Consider the following 24667-nt stretch of genomic DNA (forward strand, 5'->3'; position numbering starts at 1 on the left):
CATGGTGGCAGACATTTTGTTACGGGGTTGGACGGCTCACTCTCATACCTAACCCCCCCCTCCGTCGCCCCCCACTGCCCCCTCCGTCTCCCCCACTGCCTCCCCCGTCTCCCCCACTGCCCCCTCCGTCTCCCCCACTGCCTCCCCCGTCTCCCCCACTGCCTCCCCCGTCTCCCCACTGCCTCCCCCGTCTCCCCCACTGCCTCCCCCGTCTCCCCCACTGCCCCCTCCGTCTCCCCCACTGCCTCCCCCGTCTCCCCCACTGCCCCCTCCGTCTCCCCCACTGCCTCCCCCGTCTCCCCCACTGCCTCCCCCGTCTCCCCCACTGCCCCCTCCGTCTCCCCACTGCCTCCCCCGTCTCCCCCACTGCCTCCCCCGTCTCCCCCACTGTCCCCTCCGTCTCCCCCACTGCCTCCCCCGTCTCCCCCACTGCCCCCTCCGTCTCCCCCACTGCCTCCCCCGTCTCCCCCACTGCCTCCCCCGTCTCCCCCACTGCCCCCTCCGTCTCCCCCACTGCCTCCCCCGTCTCCCCCCCACTGCCCCCGTTCTGGACCCCCTCCCGTTCCCAGGGATGCCTTCCCCGTTGTGGCCAGACTCGAGCGGTGCGCTGAACGGTGCGCTGAGCGGTGCGCAGAGTGGTGCCCTGACCTCCTCCAAGCAGTCGTCAGCCAGGCCGACTGGTTGACGAATTTAAAAAGCAGGTGTGTTTCATGACGTCCAAACAGGGCGCCATGACGTCGGGACTTCGGCCCATCCGGGCCGGTGAATAGCGGGGGGGCTCTCAGTGGCGATTCTGGTCGTGTCAGGGGCGGGAAGGAGGCGATTGTCGGGAAACGCGACTCCGACAATTTGCGGGGTTCGGAGAATAGCGGGAGGGCGTCGGAACAGCGTCGCCGTAAAAATTTCCGACGCCCGCTATTCTCCGACCCGTCGTGAGTCCGGAGAATCTCGCCCTAGGTTTCAGCAGATCTTAGCGAATACAGTTTCCTTTTTGTGTTATAGTGGCTTGTACTAAACCTTGTGCAACCTTATTCAGTCAGATAATGTTATTACTTACATTAGTACTGCTTGTTCAAGGCAGCTTTTTTTTTTCAAGTGATGAAATATTTTAGAATCAATTTTTACCCTTGCTGCCCTGTTAGGAATGGTGAAGATGGGGCATTAAGATGGTGGGGGAGGGTTCCACTGCACCTTCTTCAAATTAATAACAAATTAATATCTGCCACAATTAGCTACAGGTAAATTACAGCTCCCATGATTGTTACGAAGTTGCATTTGTATATTAGCAACCTTTTAAACTTGTCACGGAAATTTATGTATAGTAATAATTAGCCTAAGTACCTTTTAATAGTGATAATTGTTAATGACGGTCAATCAACCTCCCTTGCCCAGAAAGTAAACAATTGCTTTGGAGTCCCATTCCTTTGCAAATGACACAAAACTTGGAAGTGTACTAAACAGTGAGGAATTAAATAATAGTCTTCAAAAAAACTTAAGACAGGTGAAATGGGTGGGAAGGTAACTGAAATTGAATGCAGAAAAGTATGAGTTTGGAATATGAGGAGAGACAATACACAAATAGAACATTTTAAAAGGGTATCCAGGAAGAGGAAGATTTGCAGGTGTTTATGTACAGATCTTTGAAGGGGAGAAGACAGGTTAACAAGGTTAACAAAGCACATGGGTTTCTGTGGCTATGACTCATCTTTCATTCTCACTCCACAGTATAAATATTGCCCACTTTCACTTTCTGTTAGCTTTGATAAAGAGTCATCGCATTTGAAAACATTAGCTCTTTTCTCTCCCTACAGATGCTGCCAGACCTGCTGAGATTTTCCAGCATTTTCTCTTTCGTTTCAGATTCCAGCATCCGCAGTAATTTGCTTTTAACAAAACACAAAGTATCTTGGGCATCGGGTTACGTTAAACCAGGAAGTTACACTAAAGCTCTTCCATAGAATCATAGAATTTACAGTGTAGAAGGAGGCCATTCAGCCCATCGAGTCTACACCGGCCCTTACAAAGAGCACCCTACTGAAGCCCGCGTATACCCTATCCCAGTAACCCGAACTTAAAATTTTTTGGACACTAAGGGCAATTTAGCATGGCCAATCCACCTAACTGCACATCTTTGGACTGTGGGAGGAAACCGGAGCACCCGGAGGAAACCCACGCAGACACGGGGAGAACATGCAGACTCCACACAGGTAGTGACCTAGTCGGGAATCGAACCTGGGACACTGGAGCTGTGAAGAAACTGTGCTAACCACTATGCTACCATGCTGCCCACTTTAAAACACTACCTTGGCTCCAGCTAGCATGCTGTGAATTCTGAGCCACACTATAGTGAGGAAATGTATTGGGAAAGAGCATAAAAGAGATTTAATAGAATAATTCAAAGAAGAGAGATTACAGTTACCTGAACAGTCTAGACAAGCTAAGATTGTTCTGCCTGGAGGTGTGAAGGCTAAGAGATTTGATAGAAGTGTTTACAATCATGAAGGGTTTAGGTCGCAAAAATATCATGATTCCAGCCCAGATCCCAACAGAGGCTGGGATACTTGACTGAAACCCCAATATTTCCTGTGCAGAAAGAGTGACTTGCTCCAGGAGTGATTTCATGAAAAAAATGGGGCTTTGGTATTTCTAAAACAAAACTTTATTATGAATACAGTATTAAATTTTTAACTGCACAGCCAAAAAAAAACTAATACTACTGATCAATTTCCCATCAAAGGAAAAGAAAATACACACACAGCTCTCAATCCAGTTTAAAAATCAGAGCACATAGTAATACTTGTGGTACCGAACAGATCCTGGCTCTTGTTAGAACCCGTTCAGGCTCTGGTTGAATATCTTCAAATGGCTGTTACAACTGGGTTGTTTAAGTCCCTTCCTTGTCTTCAGAAAACACTGCTCTGCTTTGAAAGTATTATTACTTTTTTAGCTCTCTTACTGGGAAAGAAAACTGCCTTTACTTGTGGTCAAATGAAAAACAAGGGTTGCTAGATCATACTTCACTACCAAAAGCCTTCGTCCAAAACCTTGTCTCCCTAATGCTTTCAAAATGTCTCTCCACCTTCCTTGGCTCACCCAGCAATTACCTCATCTCCCCAAGCTAAAAAACAAATTAACATTCCAGAGACTAAAAGCACATTAAATCCTCAGGGACGGAACTTCTCCAGGCAAACCACTATGCATTAGTCCAGACTGAAAAACACATTCCTTCGTCAATTTCACATGCTGGCTGCTAAAACTACCCAGGTTCTTGAAAAAAAAATGCAGTCAAACACATTCTAACCCCAGGCCTTTAACCCTCAAATTGCTCTATACATTTATAAACCAAGTGTCCTGAAATCTTCTAATTGTCACAGAACTAAAGAATTTTTTTTTCCAATAGCTGAAGTGTCAATAATGAGGACACAGGTTTAAGGTGAGTGGCAAAAAAACCAGAGGCAGCTTGAGGAAAAATTATTTTACTAGTGTGTTCTGGCTTTGGAATGCACTGTCTGCTAAGTAGGTGGGGTGGGGTTGGATAATGCAGCTTCAATAGTAGTCTTCAAAAGGGAATTGTGTAAATTGAGGATCGGGCAATGGGACAAATTAGATTGCTGTTCAAAAGACCCGATACAGAGATGATGGGCTGAATGGCCTCCTCTGTACTCTAAAATTTAATCACTCTATGAACGGAATCTTGCGCTGCTGCCAGCAGCAGGAACTGTAGCAACAAGGGAGCAAGATTTGACTAGAGGCCAAAAATATGTTTCCCGACAACAGGAAATCAGTTTGGAATCTTGTTCTCTCGCCCTCACAAACAGGATCAACAGGAATTTGGAACATTTTCTTTTATGTCTGTACAAAAATGGCATGCACCTTGCGATGTAGACTTTTTCCTGAATGTTGAAGTGAGTACACACTGCTTTCATCTTCTTTTCACACTGTCATGGAGTGATATCAGCTGCCTGTGCACAAGCTACACTATAGCTGGGCACAGGAGAGGGGTGAGACCGAAAGAGAACTGGGGCAGGGAGGACCAAGGAGCAGAGTGGAAGAGTGAATGGTTGTCTGGCTGCCTTTTACATATGGTGCCTGGATATAGGAGCCTATGATGTAATGGCAGGGCGGGTCACTTCCTGCCTGTTCTGCCATGAGATTCACATGTGCTCCACAGGAATACGTACTTAATGAGCTGAACAGCACAAGTCACTCCGACTTCCACTCCCGTCACCGATCGTAGGGCTGGATTGTCCGATCGCCGCCGCCGAAATCACGTTTGGCGATCAGCCGGAGAATTCGTTTTACACTGGAATCGGGGGCTGCGTCATTTTTCCGATGCTCTGTGCCTCAAAACCAGTATACTCGAGGAGTACGGCTCACGCTGTCGGGACAGCCTAAGGTCGTTACCTGAGGCCCTCCCCCAATGGGCTGAGTCCCAATGGCGTGGGTTGTGTGTCCTCACGACTTTCGGGGACCTCACATGGCGGCTGGGGGGGGGGGGGTAGGGGGGGGCAACCGTTCCACTGGCAGGCGAGGCTTCAGCAGGGGCTGGGGGGACTGGTGGGGGATGGTCCGGGAGTGGCGAGGGGGGTTACAGGGGGCAGTTTTGGCAGACCTGTTCCGCGCGCGGCCAGCGCCATGTTGTACGGCGCGGCCGCCGCCCTGCAAATGCAGCCACGGACCTGCCCATTCTGCGGCCGTATCCGCAGGTAAAGCCGGGGGCTTTATGCGGCGCGGCTGCTAGCCCTCCCCACCAGGTGGAGCATCGGTGCAGGGCTGGCGCTTAACAGATGGATCTTGTGGACATAGCCGCAGAATCGGAAAATCCAGCCCTTAAAATAAAAGATTCCACCCTGTATCAATAGCATTATAATGTGATTCATTCTTATGAAATATTTGACAGTGAAATGAGACAAGAGGTTCCTGAATGGGATCTTAAAGGGGCAAATTCTTAAGAAGGCATTTAATGAAGGTCAGGAATGTCTTGAAAGGCAGGGAGGGGGGCCAGGGGTGGAGGAGGGGGAATCAAGAAAGCAGTCACTTAGAGTCAATTCCACAAAGTTCCCAAGGGTGGATAGATTTTCGATAAAATGGGTCTGAAAGTCAGTTACACATAGAGTACTTTCATCCAGAAATGGTATGTATCTTGCTTGAGGCAATGAAATGGAAGATAATAAGGACAATAAAAATAAGTTTGGAATCATATATAATTATCTCTAAATCATAAATGTGAAATATCAAAACGTTAGGTTTTTTTGAGAAGAACACATTTTATACACTGACATTTATGACATTGACCTTTGCAAAAACACTTTTCATTCAATATTTCAGATTATGTTTGTTTTTCCATTCTTTTTTCCCTTTTCTCTATATCATGTCTGTATTTATCTCGTCATAATCCCAGGTTTCTTGTGAGCCGGTCTGTAAAAATTCATTGTTGTTTCTCCATCGAGGCACTGGGCCACATGGTTATTTTCTACCAACTCCACATTGCCGGCGTACTTGCACATTTACATTTAACAAAAATCAAGCACCTTGGAAAAAGTGCAATTAATTAAGGAAAACTCCTTCAAAGTAAATTTAATGAGTGGCTGATTTCTATTTTTAAATAAAACATCCTTTAATTGTTCGCTGATGGAGAATTTACTTTGAATTCCTACTATACAGAAATGGTCATTACACTGATCAAATGTTTGATTAAATACAAAAGTCATCAGAGGTTGAATGTTCTGATTACATCGTAATCGTGAAAAACCATTAAAGTTGCTTTAACAATTAAAACTACTTCATAAATAATTTCTCTAAATCATACCTTATAAATACATAGATTACTCCAGAGCTTATCAACGGGCTCACGGAGGTCCCTTCTACTCTTACAAGATCAACAATTTAATTTTAATGACAATTGGCTGGCTCGTCTACAACTGATACCTAAAGAATTAGTACAGATCTGCAATTTAAGTAGTTTATGTAATATTTCTTTGTCTATTGTTTCAGGCACTGTTTGATAACTATTCAACAAGGCAAGTGAAAGTTTATGATTTTCCAAAACAAGATCTCCATCTTTGTTTGCTGTAAATTCATTCCAGTAAATTAGTTGGAGCATTTTAGGTCTTAAAGCGGTAATTCAGTGATTTTCCGCTTTTGAATACTGGGACATTAGTTTTCTTTTTATATTTATTGTACCGACAACACAGAAATACTGGGTGGGATTCTACTTAGAAACTAAGTGCTGGATTCTCCGATTCTGAGGTTATGTCTGGAGGAAGTGTCTAGTCTTACGATGATAAAGCCGGCCCCACCCCCGCACCGATGTTCTGCCCGGTTGGGGGCTAGAGGCCGCGTCACATAAAAGCCCTGGCATTCCCGACAGACACGGCCAGAGAATTGCCGGGTCCATGGCCATGCATGCACAAGATGACGACCTGCAGCGATCGCGCCGTACAACATGGTGCCGGCCACGCATGGGCCCGGCCTGCTAGATAGTGCTCCTGTAAACCCCCCTCGCCACCCCGGACCACCCCCCACCAGTCCCCCAAGCCCCGCCGAAGCCCCCCCCCCCCCCCCCCCCCCCCGGCCAGCATAATGGCTCTCCCCCGCCCTAACTGTGGCAGCACTGGACAAAGTGCAAGGTTGACGAAAATGCAGAGCACACATGTTCCACGCGTTGGGAAGTTGGCCCATCGGGGACGGAGTATCGGGGAGGGAATTCAGGTGACGTAAAGAGGTTGTCCCAACTGCGTGCAGCATACTCACCGATGGCGCCATTTTGGAGGGAGCACAGCATCCGATAAAAGGCGCCGCCCCCGATTTTGACGTCTAAAGCGATTTTCCGCCCGATCACTGAATACAATTTCAGCATTGGCAAGCAGGGAGAACCCGGCCCTAAGTGTTGAGGCCGGGAATGAATCGGTATACTTGGGAAACAAACAATGCTCTGGAATGCCGGCCCAGTACAGTTAAAGCTAAAAACCTGCATGATGACTTCCAACCTCAGTTAAAACTAGAAGTGGGTATGTCAGGATCGGGAAACAAATTTCTCACACTTTAACCTGATCCAAACTTACCACCTTCTTAGGTTGATATTCAGCCTCGATCTCTGGGTTGCTAATGTCAATGGCATAACGATTAACAAAAATTGGTCACCTGTGACAATCGTCACAATATGCCACTGACTGTATAAATTTTGAGAGCATAAAATGCAAGTCATCACACAATAAATTTACGATAGTGGTGGCACTATGTAATAGAGTTCCTGTCCCCATCAGTATTCACCAAAACACAGACCAAAAATTGTAGTGCAAAAGAAATAAAACTGTCATGGCAACAATGCAATACATCATGTTAAAAAGACATCTAAGACTGATTTCAAGGCCATAATCTCATTTTAGGGTTTCAGTTGCAGCAATAAATACTTGAGCATTGTCATCTGACTTATCCTCCTGCCCATCACACACCCACTGTGATCACTGCCTTTGAATAATTTCAGGGTATTGATTATTCTCGTTGTAATTAACTAAATACTATTTTGATTTGGATCTAATATTAATATTCTGATCACATTTACTTACCTTTTCAAATAACTAATTTTCTTATATTTCTCTTACCTGCACAGCACAGGTTACACACAGACATTGTTCGGGTGGAGCTGGAACAGCATCAATCTCCAGGTAAAACCAAACTCTGTAGAATTTGTTCTTCTCTGTAGTGTTGGAGAGTTAAAAATATATACTTTCACAATTAATGCTTTAATTGCATCAATGGTATTTACCCTTGGCAATTTTGAAGCAATTACCATAATATTAGATGCAGTGGTGTGTGACAGTTCACTCAGGGAGTCTAAGTTGCTGTGGAAACATACATTTTTACATACACATTATAGCCTGAACCTATTGTTATGGGTTAGGGTTTAGAGAATCCCAAAGTGTATCATGGAGTTCACCTGACCCACAACTTTTAATAGATTGTGGTATGGGGAGCACACGGTGCACTCTACAGGAATGGTACAGCAGAAATGGACCAGTATTTTTAAAAACAAAACAATGTTTATTCTATGAACTCAAGTTAACCTTTTTAAAAGAAACAGTGAATATCTTAGCAACCATTAATTCAAAGATAACCCCAAAGAATACAACACTAAGTAATCCTTTAAGCTGTCCTTTTAACATCCAAAAGACTGAACAAACCTTTAAACAGGAGCACATTAGGTTCAAATTCACTATTGAGAACATTTATAATTCTGAATTCACCAAATGATCCAGAGATAGTCTTTGGATAGCAGAGATCAACAGGATAGCTCTTTGTTTAACTTCAGCTGCAGCTCACTGGAAAACCCAGACATACCCAAGCCTTTTCTCAAAGTGAAACTAAAAAACAGAACCAGAGCTCAGCTCCACCCACACTCTGACATCACTGCAGTAACATGGGCAGCTAACCATTTCTTAAAGCAACATTCTCATGACACTATGAATAGTGATGACGGAGACACTAACCTTCTTTCCATCAAATGGCTGACCAGGAATCCCTTCTGTACTTACCAGTTATCATTGTTGTATGTTGGAAGGATTTGAAGTTTGATAATCACTCTTTGGCTGCATTATGAAAACACCTTTTAACCAGGGGCTGGTTTAGCACAGTGAGCTAAACAGCTGGCTTGTAATGCAGAACAAGTCCAGCAGCGCGGGTTCAATTCCCGTACCGCCTTCCCCGAACAGATGCCGGAATGTGGCCACTAGGGGTTTTTCACAGTAACTTCATCAAAGCCTACTTGTGACGATAAGTGATTATTATTATTATTACCTTGTTTGGAACTTGAAATTGGACTTATTGGCTCAGATGGGGCAGAACGGTAGCACAGTGGTTAGCAGAGTTGCTTCACAGTGCCAGGAATCTGGATTTGATTCCCGACTTGGGTCACTGTCTGTACAGAGTCAGCACGTTCTCCCCATGTCTGCGTGGGTTTCCTCCGGGTGCTTCGGTTTCCTCCCACCGTCCAAAGATGTGTGGGTTAGGTGGATTGGTCACGTTAAATTGCTCCATAGTGTCCAAAAGTTAGGTGGGGTTGCTGGATTTCAGGGATAGGGTGGAGGTATGGGCTTAGGAAGGGTGCTCTATCAGGGGCCAGTGCAGACTCAATGGGTCAAATGGCCTCCTTCTGCACTGTAAATTCTATGAGATGCAGGGACATTACCCACGGCACCACAGAATGCCCCGAATATTTCATGGAGATCATGGGCGCAATTCTCCGCAAATGCGGCGAGTCATAAAGGCTGCCGTGAAACTGGCCGTGTTTCACGGCAGCCTCCGCGCCCCGTCCCGGGACCCGATTCTCCCCCCTCGGGCGGGGCTAGCAGCGCGGCCCCGTGAAGCACGGCATCGCGGGCTTAGCGACCATCGCTAAGCCCGCGCGCCAAGCGTCACGGCAGCTGACGCGCACGATGACGTCAGCCGCGCATGCGCAGGTTGGACGGCTCCAACCCGCGCATGCGCAGATGACGTCATCACGCATATGCATCAAACCCGCGCATGCGTAGGCCGTCATGCCCATCAGCCGCCCCGCGGACTGATCCTGTGGGGCGGCGGAGGAACAAATAGTGCGCGGGTATCGGACCCGCTGCCCACGGTCAGTGCCCACCGATCGCAGGCCCATGCCACCCTTGGCACGGCCATGGTGCGGCCGTGCCAATCGGTGCCATGGTTGTCCGGGACGGCACTTTGTGGCCGTTTTCACGAACGGTGAGAGCAGGTGTGTTTGCGTTCGTGAAAACGGCTGTAAAGGCCTGGGAACTCGGCCCATCAGCCTGGGGAGAATCGCTGTTCACCGTAAAAAACGGTGAGCAGCGATTCGTGTCGTGGGGCGGCCGTGGGGGGGGGGGGAGAATAGCAGGAGGGTGGGAAAAATGTCGGGAAGGCCCTCCCGCTATTCTCTGACCCATCGTGGGCAGCGGAGAATCGCGCCCCATAGTTTTGGATATTCAAAACTAACAAGCTATTGACATAACAATGTTTCTGTCTATGCATATTTATACATGATATAAATACTAATTGTAACTGAAAATAATTGCTATAATGGAGATGTTCCAGTCCATGTTTTTAGTGGCTGCAGTAATCTGGAAACAGGCAGGAATGCAGAGTACAATGTGACTTAATATGGGTAATGTCAAAATTCCGTGCCAAGGACCCGGGTTCGATCCCAGCCCCGGGTCACTGTCCATGTGGAGTTTGCACATTCTCCCCGTGTCTGTGTGGGTTTCAGGGCAGTGCGGGGTAGGTGGATTGGCCATGCTAAATACCCCTTAATTGGAACAAATTAATTGGGTGTTCTAAATTTATTTTTCAAAATGACAATATTCCATGCACTATGGGCGCGAATCTCTGCAAATGCGGAGAGTCGTAAAGGCTGCTGTGAAACTGGCCGTGTTTCACGGCAGCCTCCGCGCCCCCTCCCAGGACCCGATTCTCCCCCCCGATTGGGGCTAGCAGCGCGGCCCCGTGAAGAACGGCATCGCAGGCTTAGCGACCGTCACTAAGCTCGCGCGCCAAGCGTCACGGCGGCTGACGCGCACGATGACGTCAGCCGCGCATGCGCGGGTTGGACAGCTCCAACCCGCGCATGCACGGATGACATCATCACGCATATGCGTCAAACCCGCGAATGCGCGGGCCGTCATGCCCCTCAGCCGCCCTGTGGGGCGGCGGAGGAACAAAGAGTGCGCGGGAATCGGACCCGCTGCCCGTGATGCGGCTGTGCCAATCGGTGCGATGGTTGTCCGGGACGGCACTTTGCGGCCGTTTTCACGAACGGTGAGAGCAGGTGTGTTTGCGTTCGTGAAAACGGCTGTAAAGGCCTGGGAACTCGGCCCATCGGCCTGGGGAGAATCGCTGTTCACCTTAAAAAACGGCGAGCAGCGATTCGTGTTGTGGGGCGTACGTGGGGGAGGGGGGAGAATAGCGGGAGGGCGGGAAAAATGTCGGGAAGGCCCTCCCGCTATTCTCCGACCCGTCGTGGGCAGTGGAGAATCGTGCCCCATAGTTTTGGATATTCAAAACTAACAAGCTATTGACATAACAATGTTTCTGTCTATGCGTATTTATACATGATATAAATACTAATTGTAACTGAAAATAATTGCTATAATGGAGATGTTCCAGTCCATGTTTTTAGTGGCTGCAGTAATCTGGAAACAGGCAGGAATGCAGAGTACAATGTGACTTAATATGGGTAATGTCAAAATTCCGTGCCAAGGACCCGGGTTCGATCCCAGCCCCGGGTCACTGTCCATGTGGAGTTTTCACATTCTCCCCGTGTCTGTGTGGATTTCAGGGCAGTGCGGGGTAGGTGGATTGGCCATGCTAAATACACCTTAATTGGAACAAATTAATTGGGTGCTCTAAATTTATTTTTCAAAATGACAATATTCCATGCACTATGGGCGCGAATCTCTGCAAATGCGGAGAGTCGTAAAGGCTGCTGTGAAACTGGCCGTGTTTCACGGCAGCCTCCGCGCCCCCTCCCAGGACCCGATTCTCCCCCCCCCGGTTGGGGCTAGCAGCGCGGCCCCGTGAAGAACAGCATCGCGGGCTTAGCGACCGTCACTAAGCCCGCGCGCCAAGCGTCACGGCGGCTGACGCGCACGATGACGTCAGCCGCGCATGCGTGAATGACATCATCACGCATATGCGTCAAACCCGCGAATGCGCGGGCCGTCATGCCCCTCAGCCGCCCTGCGGGGCGGCGGAGGAACAAAGAGTGCGCGGGAATCGGACCCGCTGCCGCGATCGGGACCCGCTGCCCGTGATGCGGCTGTGCCAATCGGTGCGATGGTTGACCGGGACGGCACTTTGCGGCCGTTTTCACGAACGGTGAGAGCAGGTGTGTTTGCGTTCGTGAAAACGGCCGTAAAGGCCTGGGAACTCGGCCCATCGGCCAGGGGAGTATCGCTGTTCACCGTAAAAAACGGCGAGCAGCGATTCGTGTCGTGGGGCGGCCGTGGGGAGGGGAGAATAGCTGGAGGTCGGGAAAAATGTCGGGAAGGCCCTCCGGCTATTCTCCGACCCATTGTGGGCAGCGGAGAATCACGCCCTATATTTTTAACTTTAAAATAAAGAGATGTTATGTGCCTATTCAATATCTACTTTAAAGTATTGTTGCTGGGACATTAAAAGTGATAGACTGCTGTTGACAGGTCGTTATTCCATAAGGGGTGCTATAATCAGAGTTTTTTCTTTCACTGTACTCTAAATATAAATAATTACAATAAAGACCTGCTACATTGGCAACATTTGCAAGATTTATGCTAAAGTAGTCTACATTTTTAAAATCCTTTCTTGGGATACAGTCAACACTGGCAAAGCCAGCATTCTATTGGCCATCCCTATTCTCCTGCATATATGTTTATGCCAGGCTGATTTTTGACTGGCCTGTGATACAATTCACCCAGCTTTGCTACCAGTTGGCAGATGTTAGTGATGAGCACTTTGTAGGCCAATGAAGCTGGGGTGTCCAGATTTGATGTCTAGGTTTCAGCCAAGTGGTCTACCTGGTTTTATTCTTTTGATTCTTTCTAATGGTTTGATACAACGAAGCAGATTGCTCAATCCACTTCAGAGTGCAGTTAAGATTCACCCGTGGCAGTGTAGGTTTGGCGCCACTGCAAGGGTGGAAGGTTTCCATCTCTCAGGTGCACAAGTCAAACATTTGAATTTCCACAAGAATTTGTCAGTTTCATGGTCACTATTATTAGTGGGAGTCTTTTTTCCAGATTTATTTTGTCTTAAACTGAAATTAAATTCTCAGCTGTGAGAATGGCTAAACACCCTGCCACCTGTTTAGCCATTCTCACAGCTGAGAATGAGAATGAGCCATGACAAGGGCCACTGTGGAAAAATATGAGATGATGTTTAAATGGGAATGTTAAAGGAACCATTATCTGCATTGACATTAAATATACAGATATATTAGGGTAAATATGAGGGAATGCCTTGGAGAATGAATTGCAGAATCTTCTCAAAAGTGATTCATGCTTGTAAATGAAGGAGTTGATGTTTGTGCAAAAATGGTAACATATTGACAGGGCTGTTTTTGCGGTAGCCCTAAGTAATATGTCTGAAAAGGTATCCTTCATTAGATTTCCCTGAAATATAGAACCAAATTGAAAATGTTTCAGGACACACACCAGATATACACCCTCAAAATTCCAAGCTAACATGGGGTTGAATTTCAATTCCCAAAAGTGTGTGTTGGGGAGGGGGCGGGGGCGGCGGTAAAGGTTGTGGCAGAGAATAAATTGCAAGACATCTAAAACCAGGTATCTAACCTTGAACCCACTACTTCCAATTTTAATGGAGCCATGTCAAGGGTCAGGCAAACAACTGTCACTGGAAGTGGGAGTGTACTTAAACCGAGGCTGCATTTGAACATCCGTTCTACTTTTACTTCAAGTGGTTGGGAAATTGAGCAACTTAAAGGAGTTCCGAAACATTAACTACCTCTTCTCTCCACAGATAATGTCAGATCTGCTGAGACCATCCAGTATTTTCTGTTTTTGTTCGTTATTACACTATTTTGGGAATGAACGAGCACGAGTGCTTCAGACCCAACAATAGAATAGAATAGAACAGTACAGCACAGAACAGGCCCTTCGGCCCTCGATGTTGTGCTGAGCAATAATCACCCTACTCAAACCCACGTATCCACCCTATACCCGTAACCCAACAACCCCCCCCCCTTAACCTTACTTTTTTAGGACACTACGGGCAATTTAGCATGGTCAATCCACCTAACCCGCACATCTTTGGAATGTGGGAGGAAACCGGAGCACCCGGAGGAAACCCACGCACACACGGGGAGGACGTGCAGACTCCGCACAGACAGTGACCCAGCCGGGAATCGAACCTGGGACCCTGGAGCCATGAAGCTTTTTTTATGCAAACCACTATGCTACCGTGCTGCCCAGTAAACCATGTCCCCTCACAATAATCTGTTCCTCACTCCACCCAGCCATCATAAACCACTCCACACATGGTAAACTTCTGCATCCCAAAGCCTGGGTTTATCTCCTCCACCCACACCCTCTCTCACTCACCAATACACCTGTTCCCATCGGCTTCAGCTCTGAAAAAGCAGGCTTATCAATCATATATGGGCAGGAACCCAATTTAAAGGCTTCATGCAGTAAATTCCACAGGATGCTTGGGAAGCCTGTTCTTGTAAGTTTCCTGAATGTCACAACAGCACCTCCTATGCGATCAGCAATAGTAATGCAGGCATTTAAATCTTCAACATTCCAAGGAATACAAGACTATATAATCTCTCCTCATAATGTAACTCTTGGAGCCCTGGTAACATTCTGGTGAATCTGCACTGCACTCCTTTCAAGGTGAGTATATCCTAAGGTGCCGTGCTCAAAATTGTACAAAATACTTCAGAGATATTGAATAGTTATAGACTAATGGATTTAACTTATTTGGTATCCCCATGATGACACATGTACCAGAAGAGTTTTCTACATTATTAATTAGGAGCACTGGCTAATGTTTTGCTCTTCATGTCTCAGGGATACCTAAGCCAGCAGTCATGTTACCATTTCTCACAATAGTCTACTGGAGGAATCAGGGAACATCTATGAGATCATAAGACATAGGAGCAGAATTAGGCCATTCAGTCCATCGGGTCTGCTCCGCCATTCAATCATGGATGATTTTTTCTTATCCTCATTCTCCTGCCTTCTCCCCATAATCCCTGATCCTTTTATTAATCAAGAACCTATCGATCTCTATCTTAAAGATGTTCAGTTATTTGGCCTCCGCAGCCTTCTGCGGCAAAGAGTTCTACAGATTCACCACCCTCTGGCTAAAAAAATTCCTCTTCATTTCTGTTTTAAAGGATCATCCCTTCAGTCTGAGGTTGTGCCCGTGGGTTCTAGTTTCTTCTTCCAGTGGACATCCTCTCCATGTCCTCTCTATCCAGGCCTCGCAGTATCCTGTAAATTTCAATAAGAACCCCCCTCATTCTTCTAAACCCTAACAGACCCAGAGTCCTCAACCACTCCTCATACACCTGGCCTGTGCAGCAGAGTATCACATCTCATGGTGCTTCTCGGCATTTCCTACTAACCTTTTAAATCCACCAAAAAACTATTTGAAGTTGTTTCTGTCTAATTCTATCCACGAGAACTAATGAACTTAGTGGGAGCAAACATTCCATAGGGCAAGTTTCAGTATCATGCTCCCCATATGTCAAAAGTTCTCTTTAATTACAAAAGTTAGCCAGGTCTACTAACTTTAAGGAACCATTTTTCCTGAGCTGGGAGTGTAATTACTTCCAATCCAAGCGGGTTGCATTAATCTCATGGTCATTTGGAATCCTGCCTGACATGGCAGTAAGCAATCAATACAAAGCTTGGATGTCTGTGATAACGTATCCTTTCTACCACTGCAGCGTCTCAGTCAGAGTCTAAACCGCTCAAAGCAACAGGTGGCTTTTTGCACCCAAAAGGGACCTAATATACCTGCAGGAAGGATTAAATAAAGTGTTTGCTGCATTTCTGAACAGTGCCATAATTTCTAAACACCCATGATGGCCTAGAAATGATGAATTGTGATATAGCCTGTGCAATTGTTCCAATCAAGAAGTAGGCTGAGGCTTAAAATTATTAGTTATATAAAGATAAATACCAGAATTTGCATCCCTGATTGCTTCACATGCCGTTGATGTCACGTTTGCTACTAACTGTTCATTATCCAAATTTTCCACTGAGCTATTGCACTCGGGGAGCTGCTGCTGCTGCGTTCCATCTTCAACCAAAAATGAGATTACACCTGAAATAAATAGGTAACAGATGTGCTGTTAAAAGAAGCATTATTTTCAATGGGGTGAATAATTTGCATTATATACTGTTGTAGTTGTCAATCTTAATTTTAAGCCAAACCTCAAATTCTAGTGACATTGATTCAGTTAAATTGATTTTTGCGCTGATACATCTTTAAAGGGGGATATTCCTCCGAGGGAAGATTACCAGGCACGGTACTGATGTGCTTTTCATTAGTGAGTTCAACATCAAGAAGCAGGAAGGATGCCGAGTTCCTACTTCAAAACAAGAGCAACAAGGATGAATACTTATGTAGCACCTTTAATGTGATGGAACATCCAAGACCTTTCACAGGAGCATTAAAAAAACAAGCCACATGAGGAGATATTAAGTGAGATGAATAACATTTGGATCAAAGGTTTTAAGGAGTGCTCTGAGGCAGAGATGTGCAAGAATGGTATCCCAAAGCTTGCGGCATGGGCAACTGAATGCACAGCCACCAATTGTGGAGCAATTGTCATTGGGAATGCACACGTGACCACAAATATCTGAAAAGGTTGTGGGGTGGAGGAGGTTACGACAGGGAAGGGTAAGGTCATGGAAGGATCTGTAAACAATGGTCAGAATTACAAAGTCAAGATGTTCCCACTGTATGTCAGCAAGCACAGGGGTGTTAGAGGAACAGACTTGCTGTTAACTTGGGAGTTAAGACAAGGGCAGCTGAGTTTTGGATTACATAAAGTTTACATAGGGTAGAAAGTGAGAGACCAGGCAGGAGTGCAGTGGAATAGTCAAATCCAAAGATAATCATGACATGGCAGAGGGTTTCAGCAGAAGATGAGCTGAGGCAGGGGTGATGTCGTGAAATGTTAGTGGGCTGAAAGTAGGTGATCTTAGTGACTGAATGAATCTGAAAATACATAAATTAAAAAATGAGGTCAGAAGCTCACCTCAGGAGCAAGTGTAACAACAAATTTATGAACAGATTTGCTTAATTTGAGACTGTTGGAAACGAGAGGGATGGAGTCAACAGCTGGGAAGCAGAGTTTGAACCAAAAATAATGCTTTGGTCTTCCCAATATTTAATTAAGGAACTTTCTGCTCATCCAGTACTGGATGTTGGATAAGCAGTCTGATAATTTAGCAACAGTGGAGGAGTCCCCTGTGTACATGTGAAAGTCAATGCTGTGCCTTCAAATGAATTGCATGGGGCAACATGTAGATGAGAAATAGGAGGGAGGCAAGAATGGATCCTGGGAATTAATAGAGGTGATGGTGTATGAGCAGGAAGAGAAGACATTGCAAGTGATTTTTTTGCTGGGATTTGATAGATAATAGAACCAGATGAGAACAGGCCCATTCAAATGGGTGGCTGGAGAGATGTTGGATGAGGATGATTATGGTCAATTGTGTCAAAGGTTGCAATTTCCCTTTGTCAGAGATACACAGAATGCCATTTGTTACTTTGGTTATGTGTCGGTGCAGTCTCGATGGGCCAAAGGGCCTCTTCTGCACGGTATTATTCTGTGATTCTGCGATCAGATTCATTTTGATATCTTCGCAGGGGTGGAAATCTGATTGGAGTGATGAAAACATGAAGTTCTAGGGAAAAAAAAGGAATGGAATTGGAAGGTGAAGACACATTCACAGATTTTGGAAAAAAAAGAAAGTTAGAGACAAGGGGCGGGATTCTCCGACCCCCACCGGGTGGGAAAATCGGGCGGGGGTGGGGCATGAATCCCTCCCCGCCGCTCCGGCGCCGACTGCCAAATTCTCCGGCGCCGGTTTTCGGATGGGGGCGGGGATCACGCCACGCCAGTCGGGGGCCGTTGGCAGAGGCCTCCCCGGCAATTCTCTGGGCCCCGATGGGCCAAGCGACCACCCGTTTTCGCCCAATCCGGCCGGCGTGTAATAGACAAGGTCCATACCGGCGGGCCCTGGCTTGAAGGGCGGTTAGTGGGGTCCTCGGGGGAGCGTGGGGGGATCCAGCCCCAGGGGGGACCCCACGGTGGCCGGGCCCGTGATCGCGGCTGTGCCGTGGGGGCACTCTTTCCCTCCATGCCGGCCTCTGTATCTGCTCCAGCCTCTGTAAGGCTCCGCGATGACCGGTGCGGAGAAGAAACCCCCTGCGCATGCGCAGGAAACACGGCAGCGGTTCTGCACATGCGCCAGAACACGCTGGCGGTCCTGCACATGCGCCAACTCGCGCCGGCCGGTGCAGGCCCTTCACCACCAGTTGGCGCAGCGCCAACCCCACCAGCGCCGGCCTAGCCCCCAGAAGCGCGAAGGACTCCGCACCTTCCGGCCGGCCCGACGCCGGAGTGGCTCACGCCACTCTTTGGCGCCGGTACGGGCCACCCCACCAATCATGTAAGAATCCCGCCCAAGGTGTTGGTTTGCAAGGATGGTGGGGTCATAGTTTTTGTTTGGGAAAGAAGTGATGATAGCTGATTTAAAAGATGGAGGAACAATATCTGAAGAGAGAGAACCATCTGCAACAATTGGCTAACATGGAAGCATTGGTGAGCAGCAGTTCAGTGGGAATAGTGGGTCACATTGGCAAGATTAGCTGAGAGGGCATGAGGGGAGACAGGAGAGAAATGAGAGAAAGATGTGAGTGCAGGGCTAGGGAACAGGAAAGTATGAACGTATGTTTAGCTAGTTCAGATGCTGGCTGGAAAAGAATCATTAAAAACATAATTGAACATGTCCCCTCCACTGAAGGACAAAACTTTGTGGTGGCCAATGATTTCAACAGAGTGACTGGATGCCCAAGTAGTGTTTTCAAATGCCAGTTTTACAACTTCATATTGCAAGGACTTCCCTCTCTCCAAAATGGCATCAACGTTTACATGCACTGGTATCCCAACCAAGGTAAAATCAATTTCAGGAAGAGGTAGCAGCAAAACTCAGCTGCCAGGGGCAGAAATTCAAATTTCAGCATACATTGCACATGATTTTCCAACTATTTTCTTCCAGATACACTAAGCCCTCTGCTGTGAATATAGTCGATGGTAACTTCACACTGGAATGCTATTGTTTGTTTCTTTATCTTCTCTTGCAGGCTTGAAGATCCTCCGAGGCCCTTGGAGACCTTTTGACCCGATCCAACCTGACCTCCGTGATCTAGAAGAAGATCGGGCCCAAACCGGAAGTGAAACCCCAACCTCGATTTGGAGCCGACCCAGGCCTCGGAGCTCCAAACCCGGCCTAACCACCGACGCAAGCCCCCGGATCACCCGGCCTAGTCCCCAGAGTTCCCGACCCGACCCCCAACGGCAAGACCCGGCCCAACGCGACCCCGAGAGACCCGCCCAGCGACCCGACCCGGAGAGGCCCGCCCAGCAACCCGACCTACCTGGTGATGAAAGAAAGAAAAATCCACATGGAGGCCCCACCGTGCCGACTTCAAGATCCAACCCCAGGAGCGCCCAGGGAGGGAACAGACCATGGGACCTAGCCCAACCTGCCCCAGGAAGCCGCTGCCCACAACCCAGGAGCCCAGAAACAACGGAGACCGCGCGCGAGGACCCGAATACGCTGCAAGGTATTCCTGCGCCCGCAGAACGCCGGGACCCATCCGGATCGCAAACTCACCCCCCCAGCAACCCCATTACCTCAACCAGCGCCCGGGACCCTGCCAGACGCGACCCCGGAAATGTAAACAGCGCCCTGGACCTCGCTAGCGCCCTGGACCCCGCCAGACGCAACCACCTACCTTCCACAAGGGCTGACGTCTCCCATCGGATCCCAGGATCATCCAGCAGCAGCCGCCAACCGAGAAAGCGAGGGAAACGCAGCGGTCTGCAGGTTAGACTGAAGCAACGCGGTTTCAAGACCCCTCTCCCCAGCATACTCCTGGCAAACGTCCAAGCGATTGAAAACGCTTAATGGGGCTGTTTAGCTCACTGGGCTAATCGCTGGCTTTGAAGGCAGACCGTGGCAGGCCAGCATCACGGTTCGATTCCCATAACAGCCTCCCCGAACAGGCGCTGGAATGTGGCGACTAGGGACTTTTCACAGTAACTTCATTTGAAGCCTACTCGTGACAATAAGCGATTTTCATTTTTTTCATTTTCAAACAAGCTGGATGAACTTAACGCCAGACCTACCTCTCAGAGGGAAGTAAGAGACTGCTGTGTGCTCTGTTTCACAGAGACATGGCTCCCCCGCCTCACCGGACTGTGCCATACAACCTGAAGGCTTCTCTATTCACCGGGCGGACCGCACGGCATTTTCAGGCAAAGCGAAGGGTGGAGGGGTTTGCCTCCTCATCAACTCCTCCTGGTGCTTGGATGTGGTGACCCTGGCGACCTACTGCTCCCCAGACCTGGAATACTTGACCGTAAAGTGCCGCTCATACTATTTTCCACGTGAGTTCACTTCAGCCATTATCACAGCGGTCTACATCCCACCCCAGGCAGAAGTGAGGAAGGCGCTGGATGAACTGTACACAGTCATAAACAACTATGAAACAGAACACCCGGAGGCCTTGTTCATTGTGGCCGGAGACTTCAACAAAGCCAACCTCAAGAGTGTACTGCCAAATTTCCACCAGCACATCTCCTGTCCCACCAGGGGCGACAACACTCTTGACCACTGCTACTCAAAAATCAAGGGTGCCTACCGTTCCATCCCCCGACCGCACATTGGGAAATCAGACCATAAGACTATGCTCCTTCTCCCGGCTTACAAGCAGAAACTCAAGCGAGAGAATCCAGCTAAGAAGGTTGTGCAGTGCTGGTCCGAGGAGACAGAAGAGCTCTTACGTGACTGCTTAGAGACAGTGGATTGGTCCATATTTAAGAACTCAGCGACTAACTTAAATGAGTATGCCACCACCGTCACAGACTTCATCAGCAAATGTGTGGACGACTGCGTGCCAAAGAAAGCAGTACGTACGTTCCCCAACCGGAAACCATGGCTCAACCGCGAGATTGACTCCCTACTGAAGGACAGATCTGAGGCGTTCAAGGCAGACAACCCTGTCCGATACAAGAAATCCAGGTACGACCTCCGCAAAGCCATTCGAGATGCCAAGAGAGAATATCAAACTAAGCTAGAGTCACAGACAGACTCTCGGCGGTTGTGGCAAGGACTAAACAGCATAACGGGCTACAGCGAAGCCGAGCAGTATCTCTGGCAGCAGCGCACCCCTCCCCGATGAACTTAATGCATTCTATGCTCGCTTTGAGCAGGTAACCAACAATCCGCTGTCGAGTGCCCCAGCAGCCCATAATTCACCCATACCCACCATCACAGTTTCCGAAGTCAGATCAGCCTTCCTGAAAGTGAACCCACGGAAGGCGATGGGCCCGGACGGGATCCCTGGTCGTGCACTCAGAGCCTGCGCATACCAGCCGGCAGAGGTATTCACAGACATCTTTAACCTATCCCTACTCCACTCCGAGGTCCCCACCTGCTTCAAGAAGACCACCATCATACCAGTACCAAAGAAGAACCAGGCAACATGCCTCAATGATTACCACCCGGTGGCCCTGACGTCAGTTGTAATGAAGTGCTTTGAGAGGCTGATCATGAAGCGCATCACCTCCATACTCCTGGAACGCCTTGACCCACTTCAATTCGCATACCGTCGCAACCGGTCCACATCAGACGCCATTTCCCTGGCCCTACACTCATCCCTAGAGCATCTCGAAAACAAGGACTCCTACATCAGACTCCTATTTATTGACTACAGCTCCGCCTTCAACACCATAATCCCAGCCAAGCTCATATCAAAGCTCCAAAACCTAGGACTTGGCTCTCCACTCTGCAACTGGATCCTTGACTTTCTGACCAACAGACCACAGTCAGTAAGAATGAACACCAACACCTCCTCCACAATAGTCCTCAATACCGGTACCCCGCAAGGCTGCGTACTTAGCCCCCTACTCTACTCCCTGTACACACACGACTGCGTGGCAAAACTTGGTTCCAACTCCATCTACAGGTTTGCTGACGATACGACCATAGTGGGCCGGATCTCGAATAACGACGAGACCGAATACAGGAGGGAGATAGAGAACCTAGTGGAGTGGTGTAACGACAACAATCTCTCCCTCAATGCCAGCAAAACTAAAGAGCTGGTCATCGACTTCAGGAAGCAAAGTACTGTACACACCCTTGTCAGCATCAACGGGGCCGAGGTGGAGATGGTTAGCAGTTTCAAATTCCTAGGGGTGCACATCACCAAAAATCTATCTTGGTCCACTCACGTCGACGCTATCACCAAGAAAGCACAACAGCGCCTATACTTCCTCAGGAAACTAAAGAAATTCGGCATGTCCACATTAACCCTTACCAACTTTTACAGATGCACTATAGAAAGCATCCTATCGGGCTGCATCACAGCCTGGTATGGCAACTGCTCGGCCCAGGACCGCAAGGAACTTCAGAGAGTCGTGAATACCGCCCAGTCCATCACACAAACCTGCCTCCCATCCATGGACTCCATCTACACCTCCCGCTGCCGGGGGAAAGCGAGCAGCATAATCAAGGATCCCTCCCACCCGGCTTACTCACTTTTCCAACTTCTTCCATCGGGCAGGAGATTCAGAAGTCTGAGAACACGCGCGAATAGACTCAAAAACAGCTTCTTCCCACTGTCACCAGACTCCTAAATGACCATCTTATTTACTGACCTCATTAACACTACACCCTGTATGCTTCAACTGATGCCAATGCTTATGTAGTTACATTGTATATCTTGTGTTGCCCTATTATGTATTCTCATGTATTTTCTTGAATTTTGTTTAATTCCCTTTTCTAATGATGTGTTGAGCTGCTTGCAGAAAAATACTTTTCACTGTACCTCGGTACACGTGACAATAAACAAATCCAATCCAATCCAATCCAATTGCCGGTTACTCTCAATTACACCCAATTTAGTACAGAGATTTATTGTGTTGCCCTTCCGCTACCAGGAGGTCTTGTGGCACAGTGGATGGCTTCCCTACCTCTGAGCCATTCCTGGTGGAGTGGCGCCCCTCAAGCTCCAAGCCTCTGACAACAGCCAAGCAACGTTGTTCCAGGTAAAACTCATTATGGAAACAAATGAAAGTTTGCCTAGGCTGAGATGGAGAAACAACAACAACAATCTTTCACTGCCTTCATTATGCATGTTCACATTTATTTGTCTTTTCATTCACTTTCATGGTCTCACAAAGATTAACTTTGTATGTTATCCACTAAGGCCCCAACATTCAATATTCTATTGGTTTAGAATCATTAGGCTCTATGGTAACTCAACAGATTTTAAACTGCTGCATAACCTCCTTAGGTTGAGATGTGGGACTAGATTTTCTTGTCCCAACATGGGGACAAATTTGACAGTCTATAAAAATGGCAGGTGGAATTTGATTCCAGGATGCTTGTCCCCATTCACATTGCCAACAATTTCCATCAGCAGGAGGAAGTGAGATGTTCAGGAGGCTGCATCCAGACGTCCCGACATTGCTAGCACCATGGCAAGCTGTCAAGGCAATGAACGGCACTGTGAAAGTAGAAAAGTATGCAGTTCTATTAGAGTACATTATTCACTTGATAAAGTATGATTCTGCGTTGCAGAATACAAAAAATTCAGATTTGATTGTATAATGTCCCCTTGTTTTCATGTTTTACTTTACGTTCAGCTCAGACATCTATTTGGCTGTTTCAAAGCTTTGAACATACAAAAGAGGAGCAGGAGAGGACCATATAGTTTATTAGGCCTGCACCACCAATATAATTATGGTTGATGTTGGGTTTCAACTCCACTTTCTCACTTGCTCCTCATATCCCATGAATGCCTGAAACATCAAGAATCTGTACATCTCATCCTTAAATATGTTCATATTGTACATCTGCAACATGCTGGGACATGGAATTCCAAAGATTTACAATCCTTTGAATGAAGGCATTTCTCCTCGCCTAAATCAGAAATGATCAGCCGCTTATTCTGAATCCATGCTACTTGTTCCAGTTTACCAGCCATGGGGAAGAACCTTTCAGAATCTACTCTGCCAAGCTCCTTCAAAATCTTGAATATTTCAATTATATCAACTCTCAGTCTTCTGTACTCCAGAGAATATAGACACAATTTACTCAGCCTGTCATCACAGAACAATGTTCTCATCCCAAGAACAAATCTGGTGAACCTTCGCTGTATCACCCTCAATATCCTTTCTTAAAAATTGAGACTAAAACTGTACACAGCATTCCAGGCATGATATCACCAAAGCCATGTACAATTGAAGCAAGACTTCTTGATTCTTGTACTCCAATGCCCTTGCAATAAAGGCCAAAATGCCATTTGCTTTCCTAATTGCTTGTTATACCCGCTTGTTAACTTTTTGTTTTCACTGTACGAATTCACCAGGTCATTCCGAGCATCAACATTTATAAGTTTTGCTCCTTTTAAAAAAAATATTCTGCTTTTCTATTCTTCATCTGCCACATTGTTGCCCAGTTTCCTAACCTGTCTGTGGCTCTTTGCATCTTCCACACAGATTGCATTCCTATTCAGTATTGCACTGTCAGTAAGCTTAGGTACACTGCCTTCTGCCCTCTTTATCTAAAATAATTGTAAAAAGCTGAGGCCCTAGCACTGATCCTTGCAGCACTCCACTAGACACAGCCTGCCAACTTGAAAATGCCCCATTTATCCCTATTCACTGCTTCCTGTCCATTTACCAATCTTCTATCCACGCTAATATATCACTCAGAATGCTATGAGTCTTTACCTTGTGTATTAACTATTTGTGTGGGGCCTTATCAAATGCCTTTTGGAAGTCTGTTGTTTAAGTTCAGCTCTCCCATCTCTTTGGATGTTTCAAAATGTTGACAGCAATCTGAACTTATTCAAATGCTTTAATGTATTA

At 47.4% G+C, this 24667-nt stretch overlaps 1 protein-coding gene across 4 annotated transcripts in view; it reads right to left on the reverse strand.

Moving 5' to 3' along the window:
- Positions 1 to 24667, reverse strand: part of LOC119969087 (cilia- and flagella-associated protein 47-like) — an 868530-nt gene that overhangs the window by 255891 nt on the left and 587972 nt on the right. For all 4 annotated transcript variants that reach the window (XM_038802287.1, XM_038802288.1, XM_038802285.1 and 1 more), the window contains exons 51-52: positions 15673 to 15816; positions 7605 to 7699 (exon numbers count right to left, since the gene is read on the reverse strand). In XM_038802287.1, coding sequence (XP_038658215.1) covers positions 7605 to 7699; positions 15673 to 15816 — 239 coding nt within the window. The remainder of the gene's footprint in view (positions 1 to 7604; positions 7700 to 15672; positions 15817 to 24667) is intronic.

The sequence above is a fragment of the Scyliorhinus canicula genome, chromosome 7 (assembly GCF_902713615.1).
Source record: "Scyliorhinus canicula chromosome 7, sScyCan1.1, whole genome shotgun sequence".
Classification (NCBI taxonomy): Eukaryota; Metazoa; Chordata; class Chondrichthyes; order Carcharhiniformes; family Scyliorhinidae; genus Scyliorhinus; species Scyliorhinus canicula.